Source organism: Aulonocara sp. 'chitande type north' Nkhata Bay, linkage group LG10 (genome assembly GCF_057382095.1).
Source record: "Aulonocara sp. 'chitande type north' Nkhata Bay isolate Kocher_YH1m ecotype deep benthic linkage group LG10, A_spYH_male_GT1.1, whole genome shotgun sequence".
In the NCBI taxonomy this organism is placed as follows: Eukaryota; Metazoa; Chordata; class Actinopteri; order Cichliformes; family Cichlidae; genus Aulonocara; species Aulonocara sp. 'chitande type north' Nkhata Bay.
Genome location: NC_141353.1, coordinates 13110817 through 13134052, shown reverse-complemented (window position 1 = coordinate 13134052; position 23236 = coordinate 13110817). Strand labels below are relative to the sequence as shown.

The 23236-nt window shown below is 39.6% G+C and overlaps 2 protein-coding genes across 2 annotated transcripts; one reads left to right on the top strand and one right to left on the bottom strand.

The window, feature by feature from the left end:
* The first annotated feature begins 10629 nt into the window (after positions 1 to 10629).
* LOC147320359 (heart- and neural crest derivatives-expressed protein 1-like) lies at positions 10630 to 13928 on the top strand. Its single transcript, XM_086308266.1, has 2 exons — positions 10630 to 11446; positions 12424 to 13928. Exons 1-2 carry the CDS (start codon positions 10967 to 10969, stop codon positions 12517 to 12519), a joined length of 576 nt encoding a protein of 191 aa, XP_086164392.1. The 5' UTR covers positions 10630 to 10966; the 3' UTR covers positions 12520 to 13928.
* Positions 13929 to 14943: 1015 nt separating this feature from the next.
* sap30l (sap30-like) lies at positions 14944 to 22728 on the bottom strand. Its single transcript, XM_086308267.1, has 4 exons — positions 21956 to 22728; positions 19780 to 19902; positions 18349 to 18447; positions 14944 to 16946 (listed from the first exon to the last, which is right to left on the bottom strand). Exons 1-4 carry the CDS (start codon positions 22139 to 22141, stop codon positions 16818 to 16820), a joined length of 537 nt encoding a protein of 178 aa, XP_086164393.1. The 5' UTR covers positions 22142 to 22728; the 3' UTR covers positions 14944 to 16817.
* Between the last annotated feature and the right edge of the window lie 508 nt (positions 22729 to 23236).

Genomic DNA, 23236 nt, shown 5'->3' with positions numbered 1-23236 from the left:
TCAAAGATCAAATATAACGTCCCAGAACACTCCAGCTCACAGGTTAGTCTGCTCCAAGCATTTACACGAAGGTCAGTGTTTTTTAGTAGTTAATACGTCATTTTCATAACATAATTGGTGATATAGGTTACAAGCAAGTCTGGCGCTGAACAGAAATTGTCGCGCTATGCTCCTTTATTTATTGTGTTTATTGTGCATAAATAATGAATTGTCCTGACACAATATTGCGTTTCGCTTCTGTTATTATGGTACATTGACAAGAACATATACTTTTATTCACAGGATAAAACAGGTTTTTTGTATCACTAATTGCCCAGTACGATTACAGCATACAATATTATTGTCACTGCTACATTTCTGTGATGCTACCAGAAATTATTTCCACTACTAATTAATTACCGTTGAGCTCAAAGGTTATATTAATAAACGGTTAACGAATGTGTATTTATGACGACGATTTGTGAGACTGGTAAACTTATGATACGTACGATGGTCTTTCGTTCGACACGGTGCATTTCAAGGTCCTGCACCCATCCGGCGGTAAACTGTACCTGGGCTTGTTGCAGTGACCGGAAGTTACTAAACTTCATGAGTGTGTGCACTCACTCCAAGAACCGTATAATTATAAATATGCATATAAATATGCTACGATGAGATAGCTGACTTCATCTAACTAGCAAATGTTGTCCAGGCTACGTTGGTGATACAGTTTTTTTTAATGTGTATGATATTTTTGTCATGCGATTTTAAAGCCGGTCCTACAACCGCATCCAAGAATAACATGCAGCTTATCTCAGAACTGTCGGTGAAAATTATTCTTGGAGCTAGGTTTAATTGAGCTGCATTTTAAAGAGGTGCAATTTCACAATTTGTGTATATTTTCTAAGTTCACTATTTTGTCATGTGTTGAGAAAAACACAGATTTTAAAATTACATGGTCTAATATTTACATTTAGCATATAACTGCAACATTATTTTTTCGTTTGTTTTTTTTTTAAAGACTCGAAAGGACTTGAAATTCAAAGTTTCAGACTTGTGACTTGACTCGGACTTTTACACCAGTGACTTGAGACTCGACTCTGACTTGCCTGACATTACTTGAGACTTGACTTGAGACTTGAGGATAAAGACTTGAGACTTACTTGAGACTTGCAAAACAATGACTTGGTCCCACCTCTGCCGCACAGTATTTCTGCCATAGCTCCCCTCATGCTGCTCAGCTCAATGAGCCAAATGACTGTGAGCTTTATTTCAGCCCTCAGGGTGCTCTGGGTTTAAAGTAAAGTCAACGTTGAAGTGCCTTAAACTGATATTCTTTCTAATAGCCAACAGGGGGCCACTCGTCCTGTAGTGTGCGACTGCTTTGTGTATGACAAGTCGCTGCTATATCCATGTACGCTATTCTCGTTAGGTCTGGCCTTGCTTGTCACATCTGGATTTAAAAACTCTGGATGGAAATAGATGTTAGGTCCATCTTTTTTTTTATAGATTCTCGAGTAAACCTACATACAGCAATTTATTTTGATATTTCCAGCCAGAGTGACCCTTTTCACATTACAGAGTCATTCAATTCCAGGTTAGGGTCAACATTTCTGACTAATGCAGGTTTTATTCTCATGTTGGCCTCAAATATGTCTAAAGTATGTGGAAATTTGACCAAAGTTTTGTGGAAACATTACAGCTGTATGTCAACACCAAGGACATTAATCTGGAGTATCTCAGATCTTCTGGTTTTCAGGCTTAAGTACTGCAGGGTGCATGTACTAATGCACATTCAGCTGGACCGTAAGACCTGGCTTGCAGTTGGGCTTTCAATCTATCCCTGTGGTGTTAGATGGGGTTAAGTCAAGTTTTTCCACACTAAGCTTGGAACTCCTTCATGGATATGTTTGAGAACTCTGTCATACTGTCTTGGAAAAGCACCTTCATTAAATGTCTACTTTTCTGTATTATTATATAATGCGCTTTTGTCATATGCCTCCAGTCTTTCCACATATGTTTGCACATATATTCTATGCACTGGGTGTAGCAGTACCTTTTACAGACCTCCTAAGATTGCATTAGACTATTGAGTTCTGTCGTTAACCTTAATGTTAGGTTAAGGTTAAAATGCGGCGTTCACAAGGTCAGTAGTAGCTCAGCTCATCGGCTTCGATGAAGCTGTGATAATTGATGCACTGCTTCGGGAGTTGTGGTACTGGGAGATGTCTTTGACGCAAAGTTTTGTTGTTAAGGTGTGTTTCCTGGAATATCACTGTGTGGTGGAGAAATATTTAGTTTCTGAAACTATTACTCTGTTCACTAAAAATAAAAGCTTCAAAGAAGGAAGAACGAAACCTACCAACCATATCGCTGTGCAGAAAAAAGCGTGTCAGCACTGCAGTTTGGCTGAAGGTTGATATCAGTCATGTTTACAAATGTTGTGCCGTCACAAACATGAGCCTCTCATCATGCAGACTTCCTGAATGGTGATACCGTTGATGGCTCAGTAAAAGAATATTTTTTACATTAGACTTCTCACAACAAGGTTTGTGGATTTCTTTGAGTGATTCCAGCTGCATATTTCTGGGGTTTTGTTCAAAGCAAAGCGAGTGGCATCTAGTTCCAGTATAGTCAAGATAAGTCTCTGCAGCTGATATCTCCCAAAACTGGGCACATCACTCCAAAACAGACGGATAAAAAGCACCATGTTTACATAGAATTTTTGTGGTGAACTGTCCCTTTAAGAGCTAGAGACAATGCTCATATTGATCCTGTAAGCAAAACCAGGTTTAAGGGATTTGTTTGTCTGCCGTTGATTGATGCGGGACTTTAAAAACAGAACCAGCAGATCCTCCAGATTTGTATACGTTAATCATTTTAGTGTGTCGTGAAAAAAATCTACCCTTCAGCCCGCCTTTTGAGGATATTTCTAACTTGCCGTTTGTCTACCTGCAGCAGGTAACATCTGTCACCTGACGAACACATTCCTTCCAGCAGTGTGAGCCCAGACATTTTTAGCCTGGGTGGCCCCAGCAGGGCAACAAAGCCCTGGCCCTGATGGTTGACTTCCTACCTTCACCTCTCCCTAAGCTCCTTCCAGGTAAAAACTAATGGGCGACTCCACATCTGTGGCCCATTCGCCGTTTTAATGAGCAGGAGCACGAGGTGGAGAGCGCTGAGTATGAATGGACAAGCAGGAGACTTTAACTAGCTGCCTCTGCCATTAAGAGCCTGTGGGGCAATTATGTCAGCAAACACAATGACCTCAACACTAATACAGAGTGTTACTATACACAACAGCCTTCACACAGCTTATTCTTCCTATTTTATAACCAACGGGTAAACAGTTTGTCTTACATTGAGAAATCTGTCTAAAGAGGATTACATATAAAAGCATTACACAGGTATTCCTGAATCAAATTCCTTAAACGCTACAGAAATGCTTAAGATTTTGTTTATGCTTGTTGAAGTTAGTGTAGTCATGATATCGGCTCTCTAGGAAACAGAAATCCAGGGACTTTGTTGTCTCAATTACATCCAGTCATAGCCTTAAAAAAGTCCCCTTTCCATCCAGATTTGGTGGAATTTTATCTAATTTCAGCCAATACAACACTAATTAATACATTTTTTTATTTGAATATTTATAAATGTCCATTACGACTATCTATATATATATATATATAAGTTGATGCCAATTATATAAATCTAAATGCAGGTTGTCTTTCTCGTGGGGTTTTGTCTCGTTGTGTGTTGTATGGTAAATCTTTTTTTCCAATGAGCTGTAACAACAGTAAAAACTTATTGTTCCCACATGTAAGGGTGGCAGGGTGGTGCAGCGGTTAGCACTCACTGTGGGCTCCTAGCTAGAAAGCTCTGGGATTGAACCTGCTGGTCATTGTGGGAGATTGTAAAGGTCCGATCTAAATATAGAGAAATCTTTTTCTTTTCTCCTTTTACTTCGAAACTGGACATCTTTGAGCTTTATTTAAAGAGTTCATTAGGAGGCCAGAAGATTTCAGTATATTGATATTAGAGCAATATGAAAAAAACCCCCCACAAACAGACACAAATAGAATCCACTCAAATTACCAGTACCTTAAGTGCTTTTCAGTTTTGTTAGGCTTTCATTTTTATACGTCAGACTTTTAGAGATGCTGGTCCCTGAACCATCTCCACGTCAGGATTTCTCAGGGTCAATCCTTTATGCCGATGTTTTGACTGTCAGCCTCGCTAAACCCTCTGGGGTCGTCTGACACAGAGCAGCCACCCTCTGTTAAATCTGCTGCTATGAAATCATTAGAGCCGGACCTGCCGGTGGTCCGTGAGCCCGGAGCACAGGACCTGACTCAGTCTTAGTTTATATTGATGTTTTCATAAAGAATAAAGCAGGGACCAACGTGGATGATGCAAGCTGTATCTGATGCATTTCTAAATTTTAACAATGTAATTAATATCTGAACTCTTACTTATATTGTTCTTTTAATTGACAGATCATTTGGTCTTGAAGATGTACATGATTAGTTGTATGTTCCTCAGAATACATTTGGACTTTTTAAATACAGTACAAATAATTTTAAGTCATTTATTGAGCAAAAACAGGATTATTTGGATGCCTCCGATGTGGGAATCTGCATCTTGTCCCTGTTTCATATGATTACAAACCAGATATCTTCAGGTCTTTGACTGTTCGTCAGACAAAACAAGACACCGTAAAGCACTGGTCTCTTAGAAACAATGATTTTCATTTTTCATGATTAATTTTTGTCCTTCAGTTGATATGCTATGCATTTAATAACTTTCTGCAGTGTTATAAGGAGTTATTTCTTCATCAGCATTTACTAAAAAAAATACTATAAAAACAAACAAACGAACAATTTTCTTTTTATTAAATTCTTTTTGATGAATGACCGCAGGTGCTGACAAATAAAGAGATTTCTTTCATAACTCCCAGAAAGTGTAAAAACTGTCATGAGCTGCTAATAGACAGAATAATTGCTGTTTTATTAAAAGCCTGAGATGTATAACTTGAAAATGTGTCCACATGACTTGTCAGATAAACAAAAAAAAGGAGGTAAAAGGTTTATAATTGAAAGTGTTGGAGTTTATGTCAGTTTATGTCCCTTCAGCTCGTCACCGTCACCTCTCTGCTCCACATTCCAGCCCCCCCGCTCTTATCTTTATTGGCTGAGGACGGGCAGAATTGCAGCAGTTAGAGGGCAGTTTCTGGAGCTTTGAGACACAAATGACCAGAGAGCAGACATGCATGGAGACGACAATCACTTATCAATAGATAGATGAGAGGAGAGAATAAAATGTACGAGAGGTGAGGTGGGCAGCGTCAAACATGTGGAGAATTTCCTTTTTGCTCAGATAATGAAACGGTCAAGAAAGTGAGACCAGGCTGGAGGGGGAAAAAAAAGCAAGTGTGGAGTGTGTGTAGTAAAAGTAAATGATCTGGTAAAGCTCCCAAATGACAAACAATAAAATATGTTTAGCATGAGTTTTGACTCCAGTCTGCTTGGGGTATATTTTTGTTAATTAGACTACAGCAAATAAAACATTCACCAGCATCTCTGCAAGAATTTTAATTTTTTATTGATTACATTACATTAAACTAAAATACCACACCATCTATAACCAAAATCACTGTTGTTCCTGATAAACATGCAAAGAAGCCACAGACATGACTGATACTGTAACCACGTCCTGTTTGTTTTATAGGAGTCGGGCATGCAACACAGATGGCTTAGCTGAGTGTTTAATGTGAGTCATATGAATGACATCACTGACAGCGAGATCATATTTCGAGGAGGAAAAATAAAAGCGGAAACAAAATCACTCAGGAAAGTTTCATTGTTCACTGCATTATGATAACAGCTGCAGATGTGTGAGAGTGTCTGCTTTATTAACATCAGAGGAGCGAGAGAGAGGGACTGTGGCAGGGATGGCAGATCGTCTCTGAGTGTCTGATTTATACATAACTGATTTATTCATTTTTTGTGGAGAAAAAGGGCTCAAGCTGCCCGATACTGGTCCTGTTGACTGATATCTGTAAATAAGGGGCCATTAAGAAACATAGTGCTGATGTTTATCTGTAGTGTTGTATTAAAATGTCAGTGCAAAATGGAAAAAAAATTGTGATGGAGAGATTATTTTTAAGATAACCTCTTTGTTTCCCTGACACAAAGGAACAATATAAACAAATAAGCATAAATTAAAAAAGATGTCACAACTGCTTATTGGCCAAATTGTACTTGTAAGTATCAGTACTGACCCACAGTTTTATAGATGCAGCCCATTAAAAGATGATAGAACATACACTAAAAAAAACCAAACACACACAACATGTTGTCCTCCTGCAAAAGTGTGTAAATTGCACCCACAACAGGAAAAGCGGTTGGCTGCACGGACGGATGGCAAAAGATAAAAAGCTAAATAATAACAATAAACGACAGACGTCACATTAAGCTGCTGCTGCTGCTGTATTTTCAAATCATGCAAGCGAATCCACAAATGTGAAGACATGGAACAGAAATGTTTGAAATTTGCACACAATTCCATGACATCATCATGTTTATTGAGATTTCCCATTAAAACGTTTCTTTTTTCTGGAATTTTGAATCTCAATTACAAGAAAAGAACAATAATAATTTAGTATCAAGCATTTTACTTTATGTTCATTCCATAATGTCATTTATAATGCCATACAAGAAACCCCACGTACAAGTATTAAGATGTAGACAAATAAAATCTCTGAGACAGAAATCTTAAGATCTGGAACCATAAAACCAAATCTGTCCCACTGCATGCAAGGATAACAGACATTAATCAATAACTACATAACTAATTTATGTGTAATTTGAATGACATACACCCTCAAGCAGCAAAACAATAAAGTAGACTGTGGTGAGAATTTAACAACAAGCAAAACTCAAACTGATAAAAATGAGAATTTAATTCAGATTTCAGTTTTCAGAGATTCGACTTCTGCATAAACTCAAATGCACCAGCACGAAACAAAATAATCCCACATTAACTATTAATTGACATTTTTAGCCTCTTTTGCACCCCGTCCTGCTCCTCTTTAACACTCCACATAGTGGACACTGGAATTTCTTCTCCCATCGGGCACTGGGCCTCTTAGGAACTCCTTGACCCTGCAGCATGATCCACTTTGCCCACATTTCCCAGAATGAGAAAGAGCCGCCATGTCTAATTGTACCCAATGGGCTTAATTAGCTTTGCGTGCTGGCGTCGACGTATGCCAGAGGTGGATATATGTATATACTGTAAGAGCCTCTGCATGATAAACACTTGGAGCTGAGCGTGCTCTGCTGTACTGAGCTTGCTCGGCTTTGAATCAGGCTGAATATTTGTTTGGAAATGTGGAGTTGAGGGTAAGCAATCTGAAGAGGAGGGAAGCAGTGTCTATTGAAAAATCTACATGATGACACAAACAATTATGAGGAGAATTCATAACAGGGCCAAGATGGCTCCTTATGACCTATTTTGGATGTTTCTCCTGGCAAAGCAGGAACAGAGGAGAGAGAGTGAAAGAGAGAGAGAGATGACTGAAGTCTATTGGGGCTGAAAGCAAAATATGAAGAGACTATTACTGCTGCTCAGGTCTTTCAGCACCTCTGGTGATAGCAGGGCAGGAAAAAAACAGGCAGAAAAAATGAGAGATCAAAAAGAGGGAAGGTTCTGGTTAAACATTTGAGAGAAAGAATGGAGGCAAAAGGAGAACAAGAAGTGGAGAAAGTGATACAGAGAGAGATGAAGAAAAGGAGTAAGAGGGCGTGTGGGTGTATGACCAGTGTTGTATTTCATCTCTGTGTAGTGGACGTCTTAATCAACAGTGTCAGGTTTTCTTTTTGGAGGCTGCATGGTGTTTTTCAGGACAGAGAGGAGGCTCATAAGCAGCCCCAGCTTTGCATAAAAATATGCCAAATGCAATATCATTGTTTCATGCGCTTATTTGTTGAACTGTGCAAGAGGAGGAAAACAAAGTTTGACTGTAGAGGCAGAAGACTCGTGCTGACTTGCAAAGCGACAAATTGCACGTCTGAATTTACAGTTTAACAGCAAAATGCATCTAAATGCAGACGTGGAATCAAAGTGGAAAAAAAGTTTAAATTAACCATTTTGTTTTATAGCAAAAACAAAATTTGCTTTTCAGTTCACAGGGGACTTTCTTTAATTAAAGGAAAAGTTGCACACAAAAAAACCCTTTCCCCCTTTCTTCTTCTCTTGTCTTTGAACAATTTTAATAGTTTGTATATGTTTGACACAAGAAGGCTGAAAAAGGATTTAAGAAGGAAAACAGATGCACAATTTATCACACTTGTGGGTAAAAAAAAAAAACCTCCACTGTGCTGTGGTTTTTCACTTTTCACTTAAATAGTGTATCTTATATCCATGTCTTACTGTTTGTTTAGTGTAAAACTAAGATGCAGAGTTATAACACATGATAATGCATGACATGCAACTGCAGCCAAATAACAAATCCCCTGCATGGAATTGGTCCTATATTATAATCCCAGCAGCTCTACTTCCTATTGCCAATAACTTGCTGTATTATAGAGGTAAACATCCCCACTGAACAGAATATCTCAGTACTTCGAGACTAGTGAGATTATCAGCCAGATGTATTTTAGTTCAATTTCAGATCTTATTAGAACACAAAAGTACATCAATGACCCATTCAGTAAATGTCTACTAGAAATGAATTAATATAAAATGCTTGCTTCATTAATTACTGTTTAATATATATATATATATATATATATATATATATATATATATATATATATATATATATATATATATATATATGTGTATGTATGTTTTTTTTAATGTCAATTTGCATCGTCCTATTTACTTTTGTACATTTTTTTGCACATGCTTTTATTTTTCTTCTTTAAAGCATTTTATTTTGACATGAGGCTCTTGTTGTATTATGTGTCCATAATAAAAATAAAAAGCAAGATAAAATAAGTTCTTCAGGATGATGCACGCAAGTATAAAAGTCAGCGTGGTCATGATGAAGAATGGCTCCCCTAAGACTGTCAAATAAATGAGCAGCAAATTTCAGCGCTGTAGCTGCTCCAGGTGCTGTGAGCCCCTTCGGTGTTTTAAAATGCAACAATCACAAATTTATATTGTGCAAAATCAACCATAACCCCTCATAAAAAAATACAGTGGACTTCAAAGTATCTGTGTGGCTATATACACAAAAAATAATTCAGTCGAAAGAATAAAAGTGTATTGCAGGAGTGTGGATGGTAACAACGGGGAAAAACGCGGAGCATTGTGCGCATTCATATGAACCTTTCCGTGCAGACTTCAGTGCATTCGTGTGAAGTAAGGAACATAAAGTTGTGACTGATGATTATTTATTGTAACGCAGGTTGGTCGGTGAAATATGCTGCAAACTTCTTAGCTGTAAACAGTGAGCAGGCCAGGAGAGCTTTTATGGAATACTTGTACCCGTGCTGCAGGAGGGTGACACCTCCTGATTTATGGCTGTATTTAGATAAGACGCCGCCGTAAATGGTTTCTAAATAGCGTCAAGGTCATGTAATGTAATGGGATAATGTTTTTAGGCGATGGCGATAAGATGATGTGTTTGGTGGGCGAGGAGCTGCGCGAGGAAGAGGAAAAAAAATGATAAAGCCAGTGCAGGCCTTCTCCTTCAGGTATGACGCGGACAGGCCGCTGATTCTGTGCGCCAAAAGTAGCACAAAAAAAAAATATCCTCAAACGGGTCATTTACACTTCTCATTACTCTCTGACATTCACGTCATGTTATTATTGGAAAATAAGACGTGGATAAAAATCTGGTCAGGCCTTTTCACTCTGATAAAAATAGTTCTAAACTTTGACATGTGGCATAAGAAAATGGCCATTACGCCTTAAAGAAAATATTTTTAAAACTCTTAGATAATCTTTAAAGAAGGACCGAAAAAGAAAAATAATTTCATGTTTTTAAAGCAACTAAATTGGTGAGCACACCGGGGTAAAAACGGATAAAATATGTCAATTTTACATTTTAGGCATAGTTCTACCTTTTTTATTCGCCCATTCTTTTAAATGTTTAGCTGAACAAAAAGATAAAGTCTGCTTTGGATTATTTGGGATTATCATTAAAAACAGTCGAATTGTCTGAATTTCTGAGTTGGCAAATCTTATTTATTTTTATTTTTGAAATTTATACACACGTCTTTAAAAATTTACATTTTATATATATATATATATATATTTATTTAAATATCTGACTCCATGTATTCCAACCTGCAGTTGTTAATTCAAATATAAATGTAGATAATACAGTGCTGCTGCAAATCAGTGGCAGAAATGATTAAGCGTGTATGCCCTAAGAGATGTCAGTGCGTAAAGTTCGTGCGTAAACGCTTTCCAAAAGTAAAACAAGACTTTGAATCCTACAAAGATTTACAGATTTACAAAGTACTTTCTGCTGCAACATTTTCGGATAGCCGATAGTTGCTCCTTGTGCAGGGTCTTGAAATTATGGTGCATGTTTTCAGAAGCCTATCCAGACTCTCCTCCCATCCTGGGCGCTGCCCTCCATTGGCTGACTCCTTTTCACGCAGATATCCAAGTCATATAAACCTGGGGCCTCACACCTTCACCAGGGTCAAATTTCTTGGTCAAGTCAGAGCTGCCTCGTTTGGAAACGATTTCAAGAAGGAAACGCAAGTGGAGCCCTGCTCATCGCCGACATTTCTTCTGTGGAATTTAAAACGTTTTTCTCGGCCTGGGCTGAAGCCGCGTTCAGAATGAATACGATGTGAAGGCGGTGGTTGTTTTTGTTTGACTTGTTAATAAATCCAGAGGAAGACGTATTTAAATCTTGAATGATTTCTTTTGGCTGCGGATCCCCGAGCAAAGATCGTTTTGGGGCGGCAGCAGAGAGAGGCCGAAGGGAAACACGGCAACGACCATATTTGCAATCCCGCTCAGCATGAACCTCATCGGGGGTTACCAGCATCACCACCACCTGATGCACGAACCCTTCCCTTTCGTCCAGCGGTGTCACCAGGATGCACCGTACTTCCAGAGCTGGGTGGTGAACCACGGCGAAGTGCCCCCTGATTTCCAGATTCAGGCGCCCTACCCAGCTGCGGAGCTGGGAGCGCCCGGAACGACGCACGATGCCCGGCTGGAAGGGCTCCAGGCCGGGATGGGAAAGAGGAGAGCGTCGGGGCCGAAGAAGGAACGCCGGAGGACGGAAAGCATCAACACAGCTTTCGCCGAACTCAGGGAGTGCATCCCCAACGTGCCGGCGGACACAAAACTGTCAAAAATCAAAACTTTACGCCTGGCGACCAGTTACATCGCTTATCTGATGGACGTCCTGGCCAAAGACTCCGGGGAGACGGAGGGCTTTAAGGCCGAAATTAAGAAATTTGAAAACCGGGATTTGAAACGAAAACGGGAGCTGGTAAGTTACGAGTGTCGAAGTGAAATGCAACCCAACCCAAAGCATTTTTCTGGGATTCGGTAACATGTTAGTCAGTGTAAAAGCAGCTGTAGGCCTGAAAATGATGAATGCTTCAGCATGACCTTTCGGATTGAAGTACCGTTAATGTTTAACCTGCAACCAAAGCCTTTATATCGCTTTATAATTATATCATTTTATTTAATCTCATTTTTCCTTCAAATAATTCCCAGTTATGAGTCCCAGTTGAAATATCGGTCAAATTATATTTTAAACTAACCTAACAAACAATAAAAAAAAACAACATTTAACAGTTTGTGCCTGTAAACATTTATGACGTGTTAATTATAGTGAATGCATAATGTTTTCTAACAGTTTCTAATTGTAGATTTAGACTCAGATATTTAGGCTTGAATATGTGCAGGCCTAAAATATTGACATGAATAACAAGCTATTATTAATTATTAATAACAGTTATTATTATTTGTTATTAATTATATAGCTCCCAATCATAGCCGACGAAAAGTAAATGTCCTTTCCTTATTAGATATACAATAAAATTCTGTTTTAGACAAATGATAAAGTCTTTATCGTTTCTATGTATTTAAAAGATTACTAGTCAATATTGGGGTACGTGACAGGCAATGCCTGATGCTCCGACCCAGGAGCTGACTTACTGTCAATTAGTGAAATCCTGTTATGTCATCGCCCTGAATGCGTCACTAAAACCTCCAGTTTTCTTCAGATTACACGAGGACAAACTTAGACTCCAAATCCAGATTTATTTATAAAGCACATCTAAAAACAGAGTGCATCACATGACACAAAGATTGGAATACAGATAAATATGATGTGCGAAATAGCGCAAAAAGCTCAAATAAAGTAAAAGCAAAGTGGCCCTCAGCTCTCTGTCCTGCTGATTATGTTGTGGTGTTTTGGTCTCCATCCTCATTCTCATCCTCCTCCCCCTCCTCCCACAGACCGACGGCCTGCCGGAGTCCTTAGGAGCCGAGAAGAAGGTGAAAGGCCGGACTGGGTGGCCGCAGCAGGTCTGGGCTCTGGAGCTGAACCAGTGACCTCCACTTCTCAACCCGAAAAAAACTCCTCAGAGACTCTGGATTCAAATCAGATTTAAAATAAAACAAACCACTGAGTGAACCTAAGCACGTCGCTGTGGCCGTGCGGCGATGCTCAAAAAAGAGCGAACTAAAGGACAACACGGGCATAAAAGGTGGAGGGACGGTGGAGAGCTCCAGGAGAGACGTCTTCTTCTCTCGTGCTGTGGTTTCTAAGCCGATTCACAGATCCGATTGTAGGTGTTTGATATTTGTGGTATTTCTGCTTTGTTGATGTTTTCCACCCCTGCGGACCAGATGTCGCGATGGAAGGTGTCAAAAACACATCTGTCTCCCCTTAAATGTGTGTTTACCTGACGTTGTCTTCCCAGTTAAAGGAAATGAAGCAAAAAATAAATAAATTATAAGAAGGTGGAAGAAGTCTTCAGTATGAAGCCATTTAAATTTAGATATGTTTTTTTCAGATCAGAGACACCGGTTTATTTCTCAGTGTTAATAATTTATAGAGTTTTGTTAAACCAGGAAGCAGTTATAAATTTCAGTTTTGTGCGTGTTGGCGTATTTTTTCTTCTTTTTTTCTTAAAAAATTAATATTTCATTTCTTACCCTAAACTTACTGTACTTAATTTACTTAATGCTGACACAAAAACGTGTACAAAATAGGAATAATTTACATGTCAAAAATAAAATTTAAATGTTAACTTTTAAATCATGGATCGAGTAAGTACTAAAAAAAACCGGACGATTTTTATAGATGTCTGGCTTCTAAAGATACAATCAAATAAACGGAAGCCGGAAGAAACACATCATGAAAGGGGGGACACGTTTTTGTTTATCACTGTTCCATCCCGCTGTATTATTTCATTTTCAGGTATTTTCGTCCACAGTAGGTTTTCCCAGCTCAATTATCTCCCAACAGACCCTCTGTGTGTGTGCGCGTGAACTCTCCGGGTTGTTGTTTCGCGTAGGAATCGTATTGAATTTACTGAATCTACCTCAAATACTCTACACGATGTCACTGTCCGCTGGGAGAAGACACCGACTGTTCAGTTACCGCAACTTTATTCACTCCGTCATGTAAAACTTAAAAAACAAAACAAAATCAAAAGACCCAATAGGATAAAAGTTTATTAATGTGCGCAGTGGTGATGGAAATGTGCATTAGATGTGAAATTATATATATATAGTTCCGTAAATAAATGATTATTTTAAGACACTAGCTGTGTTTGGTGAAAGTGTTTTTTTTCCCCATCATGTTTAAAATTATTATCATTATTATTATTATTATTGTTGTTACGTAATTTTTTTAGCCATGTAGGTGTTGGTCCCAAGTAAGAAAAAAAAAACAACGAAAAACCAAAGAAACCTAAATCTTGATATGGACAATAAAGTTTTTTTTTCGAACAGCAGGAATTTTTTTTTCCTTTATTTAAAATTTAATATTTCTAATTCCTCTTTTAAATTCTTACTTTTACTCATTTTCTTCCCAACTGAGTTTGTTTCACCAACACAAGTTATATGTAGACCCACATCTAAATGATCCATTTGTTAATGGTTTTCTGGTATGTTTTAAATCTACATATAATTTGAAATAACATAAAAAGCGCTATCGTGTTAACCGGATGCTGTTCAACAAATTCATTACTTTGAAAATGTAACGCTGTCCTTATCCTTTAAATAATTTCCACAGGTTGACAGTCTGCTGTTCTCCACAGTTCCCTTCATATTATTTATTTATCTATCATTCTTTTGCAAAAAGCTAAATAAAAGAACAGCGTGAAGTAAGTGTTGTTTCCAAATGTAAGAAAAAAAAAAATCAATGGACTGCAGTCGCGCTACAGTAGCAACAGTGACGCCTTGTGGTCGATGGGCGTCATTGTAAAAATACAGCATGAGGAAACTGCAACTTTCAACCAAGTAAAAGAAAACGTTTTCTTCATCTTTAAATATAGTGTGGAGGAAAACATGTAGGACAAAGTCAAGGCCTCTGAATCTCCAGTGTATTTCGTTTAAAAAAATAAAAAATAAAAATACAGTGCCAATCTGTTAGAAAGCATTAAATGAAGAGCTCCAATACAGTTTAAACATCAGTCCTAATAAACTTAAAATACTTTGATGCTAAAGTACTATAAGAACTTATCATATAGGATCATACATTAAACCACTGAAGCATAATGTGTATATAACTTTATTTAAAAATATTATCTCCAGCTGTCCAGCGATGCATTACTTACATGTTCTGCTTCATCTTTAGTGACAGAGCATAAGGTATTTCTAGATTGTACTTTTTAAAATAAGTGGCATGGAGTACAAAGTATAATCTTTACATAGAAAACACTTAAAGCACATCGCTGGTTCTATTGTATAATTAGTCTGGTGTTATTGACCTCTGGTCACAACATGTTAAAAGAGCAGAGATGAGGCTTTTTCTTCTTCCTGTACAATACATTTATTTATATTAATAGGAGCAACAAGCAGTCATACTTAAATATGTTTCTTTTTCCTAATACAACAATTAGGTTAACGTGGCATGACCTACACATTAATAAAGATGGATGTTACCTACATGACACTAACAAACCTACAAGCAAAATTTAAAATGTGACACTTAAAAAAAGAGAGCGAGGGAGAGAGAAAAGGACAAATCTGACACAAATCGTGCGCACAATTATCCAAAGTGCACGTACGATCCGTGCCTCCGCCACCATAAAAGACAAAGAGGATGTGTCTGTAAAACAGCAAAGATGTCCGTCACCTGGAGGTTGCAGCAGTGCTTTAAAAATTTTTAAATAAACTTATAGGTCGTCAGCAGCGCGTTTGCTTTATCACATTAAGTGTTTTTAAACACATCAACAGGTGGTTAACGGTGGCTAGCAACCCAACAGCTCCCACTCATTTCCCATCACTTCAGGCAGCTTAAAAAAAAAAAAAAAAAACAGAGGGGAAAAAAAAGGAACTGAACAAAAGTTAAAAAAATTAAACAAAAAGCCAAACGTATTATTTCTTCTGCTTTAAATGTAAATAACTGAGTCTATACAGAGAAAAAACATGTTGCTGTTTGATGCCGTTTTACTGCCAAATGAATCGTGCTGGACTGAAGCAGCAGCAGCAGGTTCACCACTATGAAAAGGTTTGTTTTAAGTTTTTAAAATTTTAAATCTCACCCGCCGATACGGAAGAAGGGCATCCACATGTAACACATATTCAAAATTGTGAATAAAAGAAGAACATTAATTTTTTTCTCCCACTTTCACCAGGCTAACCTGTCAGCCCACTTTGGAGGAATGAAATTAAGAGCAGAGATTTTATCCGCTGTAAACACCGTCGGATGGCAGCACAATACAGCCCGACCATTCATGCGAAACAGCTTTCACTTAATGTGGAAGGAAAAAAGAAAATAGAAATGATATATGCAACCAGACACAACCTTTGAACAACTTGTGGAATTAAGGCTGAACTAAAGCTTACTTAAACTTAAACTGGGTTACAGAAATAAAGAAATCAGCATGTGTATGTTCACAGGTTCAAAAGAAAAAGAAAAAAAAGAAACCACTAACAAATAGACTGAGTCACAACGTATCACATCCTTACTCGGTTCTTCTTCCTTTAATGTTTTACACAACATTTATAATCATTATCTTCACCATTTGCAGCTTTTAAAGAGTGAACCTGAGCCTTAATGTTCTGGATGTGACTTCAGACCAGGGTGGCATTTCTTTTCCAACAGTCACGTATGAAGAAAGAGGGAAAAATCCCACTTATCATCGCATCATTCAGCTCCATCTCGCAGTCCCGTTTGGCACAAGCATTCCTCACTGTGAGCGTGTTTAACAGTCAACTTGGCAAAGAAAACCAAAATTACCAAAAGTTGTTTTGTTATTTTTTTGACTCTTAAGGCAGGATACTGCATTCAGCTGAGTCGCTTGAGTCGGACGCTGTTCTTTTGTACATATAGACACAGTTGTGTTACAGTATGACGACATAAAACTCTGCAGAGTGAGTCCTTGTAATCAGCAGTCTTTATGGTCCTGGCTTTCGTAAATCAGGGAATACCTTGGAGAGGGCCAAGTCAAAAGGGAGAGACTGGATTTCTGTGAAGAGGGCCAAAAAGCCAAAATGAACTCATCTCACCCTGGATTTCTGTTTTGAGTCCTTTAAGGACAACAGCAGTTCGTGTCCTGTTCTCAGAGGGGAGCAGGAGGGTGCAGAGGAGCCGTTACTGAAGTCCAGGTTTTGTCTGTAGCTACAGTTGTTGTTGTTGTGGTTGTAGCTGCCGCTGTGATTGTTGTGGGGGAAGTTTAGTCCAGGGGTTTGCCACCATCCCCTTTCTGGTCCAAGCGGCTCTTGCTGCTCTTCACCATGTAAATAAAGTAGGTCAGCGTCTCCTTCTCGTTCACTGGAATATTCCGGAAGTGACGGCTCACCGTCTGCAGAAGGGAGAGAAAGAGGGAAGCGGTTAAAAGAAAAGCGATATACATCGTTTGTTTCAGGGTTGGTAAGCGAAAAGACTGAGACTGCATACCTGACTGCTGAAATCTTCCTTCACACCATTAAATTAAATCCCCAGAAAGAAATCTGGATCCAGATTAGTTTGCGATATTTGTAAATGAGAACATGGCGACACGGTTTCTCATTTTTCTGCAATTGTGAAAAATTTAACTTTTCCATATCTCGCACTGGTTTCCCTAGAGCCAGATTTGGAGAAACTTTAAAAGTTGATCACTTCTAAGTTGGCCCCTCCTCTGATATGATGTTTATATGAGTCAGTCACATGATAATGAGCAGCTTTTTTGGGAGTTATTATTTGAGAAATGCTCCATTGTTGTCCAAAAAATGAGAGCGACTTTCATACTTCTTTAAAAAGCAACCCCGTGATTCCTCTTAATCAGCTTTGACTAATAAGTTGTTTAAAACTATGTAAACACACCTCTTACAAACATTGTAGGTGCCCTCTGGACACCTACAATCCTTGCTTTAAGAAGAGTTGGTGCTTTTAACCTCTTCTTGGTTATTCATTTGCACAGAGGGCCAAGTGATGCATCAAGCAAAAGCAAATGGAGTTGAATTTATAGCTCAGGGAACAAAAACATTTTACAGAGTGAAAACAACACTACAGTACAAAGCTGGCTCCAGTGAATTTATAATTACTGGAAATAGTCCTTGCGGTGTCTGCACTGAAAGTGTCGAGCACCAAAAGCACCGGGCCTAAACTAAACACTGAAAAATAGCCATTTGTGTTCTTTACCTCGACTTTTACAGAGCCAAACATCCTCTGCACAGCCTCTCACATTGCTATGGTTCTCCTGAACACGGCTGAACACAGGACAGCTGTAACTGGTTGTGGGGCTGTTGACTGGTGTTTTATTAATGATGTGGTAGGCTCATTAATAGGAGGGTTTGAATGTGACTAAAAGCCTGGGGAAACATCCAACTTACAGCCCAGTTTGATTTCATTCATTCCCACTGTTAGCCCAACACCACATGCGACCCCAGCTGACCCCATCTCAGGATGACCGGGAGCGCAGAGCACAGAAGGTAATTATAAGGACGAGGGCGGAGCTGGCTGCACCGAGTCCACCTGTCGATTTGGGAAATCAGTCTAACAATTTGCCATTACAGCTGAATGGGAGCGCCAACACTTCCTATATCACAGCAGCATACACTAATGAGAGCAGCTCAGTGATCAACATTCCCAAAGAAAAGAAAAAAAAAAGAAAAATTAGTGAGATGTACTGGATTAAAAAACACAAATCCACTCTCACGGTAGTCTCCCTGATGAAAGAGTTAGGGTACACAACACCCTAAATGAAAAGCAGCATCTGCTGTTACCTCTGCCAGCTGGGCCTTGTTGAGGCCGGGCCTGGTCTGGAGCTTGTAGTGTCGCTTGTAGCGTCTCAACGTGTTCACTTGCAGCTGGAAAAGGTCCACCTGAAATCACCAAGAGAAGCAGGGACTCAGTGAGTGGGTTCAAAGTGATGAGCTTTTTGGGGTTTTTTTTTAATCTTGCTTTCCATGGTTTATGCAAGGCTCCCAGTGGCTTCTGCCTCTTTTTCAGCTTTTAAAGGAGCTGAAACTTTAATGATGCACAGAGAGAAAGTGGGTCAATGCAGCATGAAAATACATGAAAACAAGTAAATCCAGAACAGATTTATTTTTCTTAAAGAAGGAAATTGTGGCAATCCAAACGTGGTCTGAGCTTAGTGCTGCCTTCTCAAATATGGCTGCACTGGGGAACAGAGAAACATCCACTGTGGGGTTTCAAGCAGTTTAAATGTATCATTACAGGCCACGAGGAGTGCTGTTGAGCACAATGAGAGGGGACTAACTGTGAACCCACAGCTCTCATTACACAACCCAAAAGTTAATACAGGATAAATATTACCCATCCACACCAAGAAAGCTCCACCCACACAGTGACATGGAATCAGGTGAGGCAAAGAAAAAGACTTAGGTGTTTTTACCCAGAGAGAAATAACGTTTGTTTAAAGGTTCACTTTAAATCTGCTGCACAAACATTAACGAGCCATATGTAAGCATTTAATTTTGCTTAACAGAAGTGATTCTTTTTTCAATTATAACTTTAAAAAGTTACTATATATTGTATGTGCTTCTGACAAAAAGTAACACATTGTAAACAATATAGTGACATACACAAAGCCACTTGAATCTTAATGAAAACAGTGATACTAATTTGTAGTCACACCATCCAGTCTTATGTGAGTGATTAACACATTCACCTTAGATGGCAATCTTTGGTTTGAGAGACAAACAGAGGCTCAGGGGAGCTAGCATACTCCTGCCAATCCCTTCCACTCTCTAACTGATGCCTAAAAAACTGGGAGTTTATAAACAATATTAAAGGGCTGCCTGCTTGCAAAGCAGGAAGAATTGCTGCAAACACAGAGGGCAATGTTCCTAAAGTATGCAAAGCAACATCTGGATAAACCAGAGTTCTTCTGGAGACGAATGTTGATGTGGATAAATTATAACTGAGGGTTTTTTTTTTTTTTAAATCAAGCTTAGAATGTTTACGATGTATACATCAGTTCTGCAAAGTCAGTAAAGAAAGTGAAAACTAGTGCAGGGAAATCATCCAAAGCATTCCTCAAAGTTCACCATGGACTGCTTAGAGAAACAAAACAAGCCAAGCTTTTAAACATGAGGTACGTGGAAAACATCGAAAGCAAGGAAAGAAACTTGAATACTTGGACAACAGAGCTTCAGCATCATTATAATGATTAACGTTTCACTCCCTGTTACCTCGGGCACCTCCACATCATGATCTGGGGATTCCCCTCCATCATCGCTGGTCTTCCTCTTCCTCTTGTTGCGAACACTCTGAATGAAATTCTTGTGAAAGTCACAGATGTAGAGATGTCGCACCTGTGGGAACAGATGGGAGAATTCCATTAATGCAAAGCTTTAGGTTCACCTGTCTCACTGGTCATTTCCAGATTGTTTAATACAGTTTTTCAAAATCATTCTCAAGCTTCTGCTTTAATGTCAACCAAAACAACACTTCTGTTTTTGCTGTTCTACTTTAAACCTCTTGTTTGCAGCCACGCAGAAATCATCCAAAATGTGTCACTCAAAACAGGAAGTGTCTCATTAAAGACCTCCACACTGAAACTGTGACTCTACGCTCTGCTCGTCTTCCATGTGTTGTCTCAGCTGAAAGCCTCTAATGCAACAATCCCTGTATCTCTGTGTGATCATAAGCACGTAACTCCTCAAGGCCACACTTTCACTGTGTGACGTGTCACTCGAGTCCCTGCATGTCATGAATAAACTAGGAGAGTTAACACACGAACACAAACGAATAGAAGCTCATTCCCTGAGCTGACACGTGGGTGTAACAAATCACCAACATGCCCACGGCCACCACTTTGTAGGAAACACACAGGACACAAACGAGAGTGGACACAATGAGGAGCAAAGCATGCAGAGTGGCTTAATGCAGCAACAACAGACACCTGTACACTCGTGGATATGACACTGCTGTGCATAACGGGGCAAAACTGGGGCCCGTAGGTTCTTCTTAATCTTTTTCAGTGTTGTGGACAAACTGCACAGCAGATCACACAAGGACGCTATGTAAACCTGCCATATGTTTGTGTTATTCAGCAGCTGCTGTAATGCGAACACTATTCATGAGCTGCTCATTCGCCAACTGTTTGAACCAAAGTGTTTCTCAAAGCGTGAGGGAATCTGACTAAAAGGAAGAATATACACAATCTCATTTCTGTAATGAAAATAAAAGAGTTTGCCATTGTTATTACTGGAATTTCGCTTTGATCCAGATTTGCTGTTTTTGTTAATAACTGATAAAACTTTCTCCAGCTTTTAAAGTGGGGCATACTCAAAAGCTTGACTGCGTTCTCTTCAAATGTGCCAATCTGCTGATTTTCTCCGTTTTGTCACTCTGTTAGATAACCCTTTTTTGTTTTGTTTAAAAATGTGGCTCTGGGCTAATGAATGCTTTTGTTTTTGTTCCCAGACACAGTAAACAAAACCAGTGTTTGTGGAACTACAAGGCAGCCTGTCAGCCCCAACAATATTGAGTTTCAGTGGTCTTATTCCCAGACATCTTTGTGCAAAAAATTGACAAAACTGGGGCTGGGAACAGTTGCTGTCTCAAAGTATGAGGCCCTCACTATGGCCTGAGGCACTTTTACTTTAACATGGACCCTACAATTTTTATTGATTATCCTGGTGCTGTAACAACAATTTCCCAATAATTCCAATAAAGTATCTTCCTATAATGTCTGCTCACTCCGAGTAAAGTGCTGTCTGTTGCTAAATATAAGCAAAATATGAAAAGAGAACTTCTAAGAAAAGTCTCTGCTTCACGTCTCAACAAGTGTCTCTCTCACTGTGGGCTCACACAGACCACGTGATAACTGCTGGCACAATCAGCTGTAATAAATGCGTATCAGACAGCGCGTGCCATTAAATAACTGCCATAAAAGAAGCCAAGTCGCTGCAAAGCTCTTCAGCAGACACACGGTAGCGATGCGGTGTGGAGTTTAACTTTAACAATTGTCGACAGCCGGCATTAAAACTCGACTGTTGCTATAACTGGACTGACATTTAGCAGCTTCCCTGGCAACAGCCATTTTATGAGCAGCGGCGGGGGCGTGTTGGAGAAAACTGTTGCGACGACAGAAAGCTCTGAGTTCGGGACACTGCTATCCCACACGACGCTCAAGTAACGAGCACAGCTAACGTTAGCATGACAGCTAAATCTCTCAGCAAGCAGGACCACCACAGTCTGCTAACTTTACCTCCAGCAGGACCGGAAAGCTCTATGGTCACAATAACTGACGCTAACCGGCTAACTAGCATTAGCTGACAGCTGTTCAGATTCCACTAACTTTCAGCCACCCCCGCACTCTGTTCAAGACTTTAAAATACGCAATAACATGCTTTGTCTTACACTCTTGTCGATGTCCAGTTTGAGCTTCTTCTGTGATATGCTCTTCTGGATTCTCTTGCTGAAGGAGGCGTTTCCAGCAGACCGGCCGCAGCGTTCTCCGTCCTCGATCAGGCAGCAGCTCTGACCGTAAAACGGCGGAGCAGGCGGTCCGTCGTGGCTATCTTCCTCTGTGCTGAACCCATTCATTCTGTACTTGTGACGATGTGCCTGCTTTAACCTCAACAATTTAAAAAAAAAAAGGAGCGCCAACAAAAAACAAACAGCGTCAGGTGGGACACTTAGTCTCCTGTTCACCCGTTGCCCTTTTATGAAAGACAATTCTGGCAACGTTAGCTAGCGAGCTACCTTGGCTAAGTGGCTACAATGTAAATTTAACAGCCCCTGATGTTTTGATGCCGACTTGTAAGTTATTTAAAAACACGATCGCTGCCATAGGTTGAAGACATATTCGTATATATCTCCGGCAGACTGGCGCCGTCAGTCTCTGCTTACACTGGCTAGCTCCTGTGCTAGCGGTGCAGCAAGGTGGATGAGCTGCCGCTGATGCAGGAATTCCTTCGGTGAGAGCGCCGCAGTTCGTCCCTGTAACCAGCCGTCGCTTCTGCGCGTACGACAACAACTCCGAGCTATAAAAACACTGGCGGCTACAGCTTTCTAACCAACTTTGACTAAATTACACATTTAACGACGTGCACCTCTAACGATTACGGCACTCTTTCGAGGAGATCCTACAATGGAACATGCTCTGTCTATGGGGCGGAAGTTCCCATACTGAGCGCCCATTGGCTCATTTCGTACAAAGGCGGGCTTAATGTACAAAAAGTGACATTTCCATTGGCTCTGACCAACTTCAATTTTGCAGCCCAGTTCTTCCTGTATCGTTCGGCGTCAGATGTTTTCTACTATGAATCGGAGTTAAAGGTGGCGTTGCTGCCAGTTAAAGGGGCTTTTGACGACACGTCACACTTTCGAAATCAGTTTTTCTTTCGTAATGTTAAAGTTTTATTGATTTTTGACGAGTCACCACTTCTATCACACGAAGTAAGTGTATGCGAAATTGAAGGGGGAACCCCACTTTCGTTAAGTCTGGCTTTGAATCGTTTGCGTTCTTTGGATTCGTGATACGAAGGAGACATTGTTACTAATTTGCATATCGTCACAGTTACTCGTTTACCTCTTCAAACAAACCATCAAAGGTCAATATTAAAAGACTGGTTTGTAGCGGCGTGCTCTCGGGAGCTTAAACAGCATTTAAGCTACATGAGGACAGAGTGAGGACAG

What these genes read in the sequence shown, in the direction of transcription:
- LOC147320359 (XM_086308266.1), top strand. Translation starts at nt 10,967, where the DNA reads ATGAACCTCATCGGGGGTTACCAGCATCACCACCACCTGATGCACGAA. An exon ending in TGAAACGAAAACGGGAGCTG is followed by an intron (nt 11,447 to 12,423) that starts GTAAGTTACGAG and finishes CTCCTCCCACAG; the next exon opens with ACCGACGGCCTGCCGGAGTC.
- sap30l (XM_086308267.1), bottom strand. Translation starts at nt 22,141, where the DNA reads ATGAATGGGTTCAGCACAGAGGAAGATAGCCACGACGGACCGCCTGCT. An exon ending in AACTGGACATCGACAAGAGT is followed by an intron (nt 19,903 to 21,955) that starts GTAAGACAAAGC and finishes CTGTTCCCACAG; the next exon opens with GTGCGACATCTCTACATCTG. An exon ending in ATGATGTGGAGGTGCCCGAG is followed by an intron (nt 18,448 to 19,779) that starts GTAACAGGGAGT and finishes TGGTGATTTCAG; the next exon opens with GTGGACCTTTTCCAGCTGCA.